The sequence below is a fragment of the Peromyscus eremicus genome, chromosome 13 (genome assembly GCF_949786415.1).
Source record: "Peromyscus eremicus chromosome 13, PerEre_H2_v1, whole genome shotgun sequence".
In the NCBI taxonomy this organism is placed as follows: domain Eukaryota; kingdom Metazoa; phylum Chordata; class Mammalia; order Rodentia; family Cricetidae; genus Peromyscus; species Peromyscus eremicus.
In genome coordinates, this window is record NC_081429.1 from 23,908,159 (window position 1) to 23,914,158 (window position 6,000).

Here is a 6,000-nt window from a genome sequence, read left to right on the forward strand (position 1 = left end):
CTAGGTTCACTCAGCCAGTGACTGACATTCATGCTCCTCCCAGAGCCCCCACTGCTTTAAAAAGGGATGCAAATTTGAGAGCTCGTATATTACATTTTGAATTAAGGCATATGTAGATAGAGATAAATGTTGATAAAGCCACATCTTGTGGCTTGGCCTGGCACGTTGCGAAGACTCTTGAAGTCATGATTCTGTATCTTCTTTCCTACTTTTATACAATTTGCTGACTTTAAAACCTTACCATTGGCCTAGTTACAGTCCTCATTTAACAATCATCTTGGGACCAGTAGGAACTTAGATCTTCACTTACTTGGTTGGAGAGAAAATTCAGCATCTGTAACTAAATTAAGCCCCTTAATCAAGAAATCCATGATTGCTAACTTCTTCAATATAAGAATGAGGAGACCAAAGCGAATAACCATGTTCCCCCATTAACACAGCATAGAGGTGGCGACTCTGTGCTGTGTGACATCCCCTGGTCCCTCTACTTGCTATCCCATACCACAGCCCACTCAGTGCTAAAACACCATCAGAACTAAATCGGGTTGTATCCTAGAGGTGGCTCAGGAACACTTACCTTGCTGAATGTGGGACCCTGACCACAGCTGGATCCTGAAATTAAAGCTATCCATCCATTCCCTCAGCATTTATCCCTTCAGCAAACATCTGGGCTGGCTCCATTCAGACTGCAGTGATACAGCAGTGAACAAAACTGCCAGAGATTTATGTTATTATCCTTGTTAGTAATAAGAAAATTACCCTCACTGGTCTGTGGCAGGACAGGGCCAGAAGTAAGGTAATGGGTTCTAGTGGCTGTCGACTGGACAGTTGGTGTGTTGGTGATCTTTGCTGCCAAGAGGCGGGTGAGTGCGGTTGCTTAGGGAACAGTCACACGGGATAAAAGAAAGGACAATGCCTGCAACATGCTCAGCAGCTCCCTACAGCAGAGTCCCCAAGACCATGGGTAGCTGGGAGACACTAAGGAAGGAGGAAACAAAAGATCCTGCTGAATTTGCAGGTCAAAAATGAAATAAGCCATCAGCTGGGGTGCTATGGAAGGATTCATAAGGTCCCAGGGTCCTGGTCCTTCAGCACCTGCTAGGCGGCCATGTTGTTCCTCAGAAAGCCTCAGTCCTGCTGAACATTACATAGTACCCAGTGTTGGTCAGTGAGATCCTGAAAGAGACCTTTCCCGGAATGATTCTCTCATCAGGCAGTTTCCAATTTATTGTGAATCTCTGGATTGCTGGTGTGCTTCCTCGGCTAGGGCTCTTAGTGATTAAGTTCTACAGAACACTGTGTTCTAAGGCCTACATGCTTCCTCGTGTGAAGCAAATATTAGTGTTCCTGGACCCCCCCCCAAAAAAAATAACCACTGCCTGAGCTCCAACAGGCATTTCTTCTCACCTTTATACCAATCGGACTTTTAAATAATCTTTTGCCATTCGTTTGCGTAGTAAACCAGGGATGGTTAACATGATTTTCTCATTATAAAATCATTACTTGCTTACTAGAAGAAAATTAGAAAATATAGAGGAGTAAAATTAAAATGTACCAGATTGGAGAGATGGCTCAGCATTTAATAGCACTGGCTGCTCCTCCAAAGGATCCAGGTTCAGTTCTACCACTCCTATGATGACTCATAACGGTCCATGACTATAGTTCCAGGGCTTCTGACACCCCTGTTCTCCACGGGAAGCAGGCACACACAGTTGCCAGGACATGCATGTGGGCAAAACACCTATACACATAAAATGTAAATAAATAAAACATAAAAACATTAATAATATACAGACCATTTCCATCCAGCAGCCTAACTGGTACAGACTAAAGAGAATTATTAAGAGTCAAACATTTCTCATTCCTATTCTGTTCTTCATCTCTGCAAACTGAAGCCACTTCTGCTAACATCCTTACCTCCTCAGTGTCTACATCTTCATACAAGTATGTAGGTGAATCCTCCCTCTCTACAAAATTCACATTAAGTGGTTTTAATCTGCAACAATTCTTATATTTAAGAATACATGCCGGGCGGTGGTGGCGCACGCCTTTAATCCCAGCACTTGGGAGGCAGAGCCAGGCGGATCTCTGTGAGTTTGAGGCCAGCCTGGACTACAGAGTGAGTTCCAGGAAAGGCACAAAGTTACACAGAGAAACCCTGTCTTAAAAAAAAAAAACAAAAAAAAAAAACAAAAAAAAAAGATAGGGCAGACTTGTTAGAACTGTAGCAGAAAGGTGTGGCAGTGACCTTCAACCTACCTCAATGTGACAGCCATCCCTTGAGTGTTATTCCGTAGGTGGCCAAGGAATGACCTTGTGCTTCTGACACTTATTTACCTACAAATAAGTGTCAGACATGTGTGTTATACACATTCTGACTTTATAGGCTGCTTTCTTTACTTCTAGAACAATGGTCAGCCAACATTTTCTCTAAAGAACCAGATACTAAATATGTGCTACCACCGTCAACTCAGCTACTGTCATAAAAGTAGCCACAGACAGGAACTATGCCTGTGTTACTGGGAAATTCTGTGAACCAGAACATGGTAAAAATTGACTGGTGGACCATTGATTGCCAGCTCCTATCCTAAAACTAAGCACAGTATAGGCATTTCTGCCAAAGTGGTTGACATATTCTCTCAGGTCCCCCCAAAGGCCTCTCCTATCAATAAAGGAACAGTAGGCATCATGCCTCTTAGAGATGACCTGTGGTACAGTAGAAAACCTACATTTACTGCCCAAAGACTTGACATTGTGTCTTAGTTGCACTGTGGACTCTGTGTGTCTAAGAAGGGGCAAGATGTCCGGTGTTTTTGAGCCTCAGTTCCCATTTTTACAAGTCTTGAATATTGTTGTGAGAATAAGGCGAAGTGAAGTGAGAGCCTGGGAGCCCTTATGCATCTGGATTTCTCAGTGTCCAAACTGCTTACAAGGTTTGGCTTGGGTATCTCCTTAATGATGTAACCATTTGAAATTGGGACTTAATGGAAAGATAGCCTTGATTAATTCCAATGACTTGCATTTTTAAAAAATGCCACCAGATACATTTATTTTAAAATAGTTTTAAATCTCACCAACATCATGTAAAGCAGACAAGCTTCTATTTTTTAATCTTGTGTGATAGATCTACCAGCATAGACTGCAGAGGGATGTTGTCAGGGCATTTCAAATCAACTCAAAATGCTATCAAATTTATAAAATTGAGGGGGAAATCCCCAAAGATATCCAAAAACGGGTGGGCAGCACTAAAATTGTTCCTTTCCCCCAGCTTCTTTACAAAATGTCTGTGCTGTGACACTGAGCACAGGGGTTGGTGACACCCAGCATCCGGCATTGACCATTGGAAACTCACTACTTACGCTTAAATCCTCTCTCTATAGTTCGCACTCTTTGCTAGAAAAATGTAAATGAATCCTGAGGACACATAGAGATACACAGGGAATCTAAAGAAAGTTAAATACGCTGAATTGTTAAAACACTGCACAGATTGTATGAAGATCAATAGTGTATAGCGGCCTTGATGGTGCTTTACAAATATGTTGTTTAACTAATTGCACAGACCAACCCAGTTAGGCATGTTGTATGTTGTACGTCACAGACTGGACACTGAAACTCAAGTGTTTAAAGATTCAATCCGACTCACAGAGCTAGGAACTGAGTGCTAGGCATTGAGTCGGGGGTTCCTGCACCCAGTTTCAGCTCCTTGCCTGGAATCGCCCACTACTGTTCACTGTAGCAGAAGGTCCAAAGATGGGGTCCCAATTCAAACTTTCTCTTGTTCTTTTGATCAAAAAAAGGAAGATACCTATCTAAAGAGTAGATGTACTTCTGCTGTGATAAAAACTATAGATAAAAATATGTCAGTTTATCTATAAGCAATTCTGATTTCTAGATAGAGTTTGGGTAGTGGAGTCATTTCCTCCCCCCATTCTATCATGACCAGCTCATAGGCCTGTCGGTGGGGATAAAATGAAAACCATTAACTGCACTAAGAAAACACATGTGTAAAGCACATTGTTATATGTTTATTAAAATCATAAACATATGCAGATAAATGAATTATCTCAAGTTCTGCCTACCTAAAATTAATTAGTAGCTAATTAGCAACCCTGGAGAAGTTTCATTTGAAAAACTTCAGTCCTTGCTAGGAAGCAGGAATCTCGATTTTTAATGAAGTCCTGTGATGAAAGAGTTACAGAATTAGCCCTCACTGTATTCTGCAACATTGCAAAAGTTAATTAATTCTCTGACATTCAGCAATGCAACTAAATTACTTTATACACTTGTTTGAGCTCAGTGTCTATAATCTTCTGGTTGAAATAATAAGTGCCCAAATTGGGAATAGTGCTTATTATTTACCCACCTACCACCCTGTTACCCACTGTCCCAGATGACTCCTCAAGCCAGAAGAGATCATTCTCTGGGGTAAGTGGAGGGAAAGACTTTTAAGGTTCAGTTTTCAAAGTCAGGGTTTCTGAACAAGAGTTCCTATTTTCTTTAAATCTTAAACTGAAAAAACATTCTAATGAGACTGTGCAGCGAAACACCTACTAATTCGCTGTCATTTACTCTGCTGGTTTCTATTTAAATTTGTGCTGGTATCGTGATTTATTCTTACATCACAGGATAATGAATCTAGATTTTATTTCTGTTCTTTGCCAGACTTGTACAGCAGGCAAAGTGTTTGAAAATCAAAGGAAAAGAAGATATTGACTTGGATAATCTCTTCAGAGGTAAAAAAAAATAAATAAACCAACAACACAAAAACAAAAACCCAACACTAGCAAAAGCATAGAACTTTCTGGCTTTGACTCTTCGTTGTGGCATTTGTCTTCTCTGTCTGTTTGGCTTCCTCGTTCTGGTAGGGAGTGTTGCCAAGAACCTGACCCGAAGTCAAGAGACTCTGAGATTCATGGTGTGCTACCCACCCTGCAAATAACAAGTGCTGTTACTTCAAATCCCCTATCTTAGTTTTCTCATTTTTAAAGGTGAAAAAGTCCCTGTCATCTCTGTACTCTTCTTCCTGTCAGAAAAGATCCAGTCTTGTGGAAGTCAGTGTTTCTGGTATGCTCTCTGCTTCTCCAGGGGCCACTTAATGCAGCAGAGAAAGTCACTGTGGTTGACAAATTGGACGGTAGGAAAATGTGTGTTGTTAGTAGGTCAGGAGGAAAGTTACCGGGAAGAAAGCCGATGTCAGAGACAAGAAGTTCGTCGGGGTCTTGGAAAGGAGAAAGGATATCATGTCTTCATTTAGATATTTCCTTCCAGTGACTACTCAGTGCAGACAGGATGTGAGGTCATGCTCTGTGACAGCTGGCTAAGGTCTTCCTTGAGCTGGCTTGTCTTGGCACTGACATTTTGATCTGGTCAGATGAAAACATTGGTCATTTGTAGTTAGGATGTAGTTAGTCTTCGGCCACTGTGGTCTGAAATTCTCAGCTCTCAAAACCTCACCCATTTGTTGGTGAGTTTTCTGCTGCGTTGGAAAGAAAATGAATACAACTGGATAGCATTGTAGTTCATCTCCACTGCAATCTCCCAATGGAGTTCTCTTAAGATAAAGGAGGACTGGGTAGTCACTGCACCAGAGGGCTGTCATGGCCAAAGAGAAACTGCTCCTTTTGGATGGGACAGAGCTCAGCCTGGGGTTGGGAGAACTGTGAATTTCCATCTCAGCCACAAAGAGATGGGGTCTTGTCTGGAGAAAATGGGGGGCAATTGAGGTACTTGGCTTTCATTGTACGTTTACACGTTTCTCAGAAGAATTTCTGTATAATATAGCCGGAGCTAAGCCTTGCTTTAAATAAGTAATGCATATTTTAGAAACTGCTCCAAATGTTCTCATCCATTTCACCAAGGCTTCATTCTGTAAGCAGCATGTTTTGGAACCACATAAGAAACCTTTAAAAAAAGAAGTGTTGGTGTTTTAATTCATATTTTGACATTTTTGAAAATCTCTGCAGAGAGTAATTATGTATATGTTCCTGTTAAAACAGATAC

At 41.3% G+C, this 6,000-nt stretch overlaps 1 protein-coding gene across 1 annotated transcript in view; it reads left to right on the forward strand.

Annotated features, from left to right (window-relative positions):
- L3mbtl4 (L3MBTL histone methyl-lysine binding protein 4) overlaps positions 1-4,753 on the forward strand; it is a 211,680-nt gene extending 206,927 nt beyond the window's left edge. The window contains exon 14 of the mRNA XM_059278761.1: positions 4,663-4,753. Coding sequence (XP_059134744.1) covers positions 4,663-4,747 — 85 coding nt within the window. The 3' untranslated portion in view covers positions 4,748-4,753. The remainder of the gene's footprint in view (positions 1-4,662) is intronic.
- Positions 4,754-6,000: the final 1,247 nt, after the last annotated feature.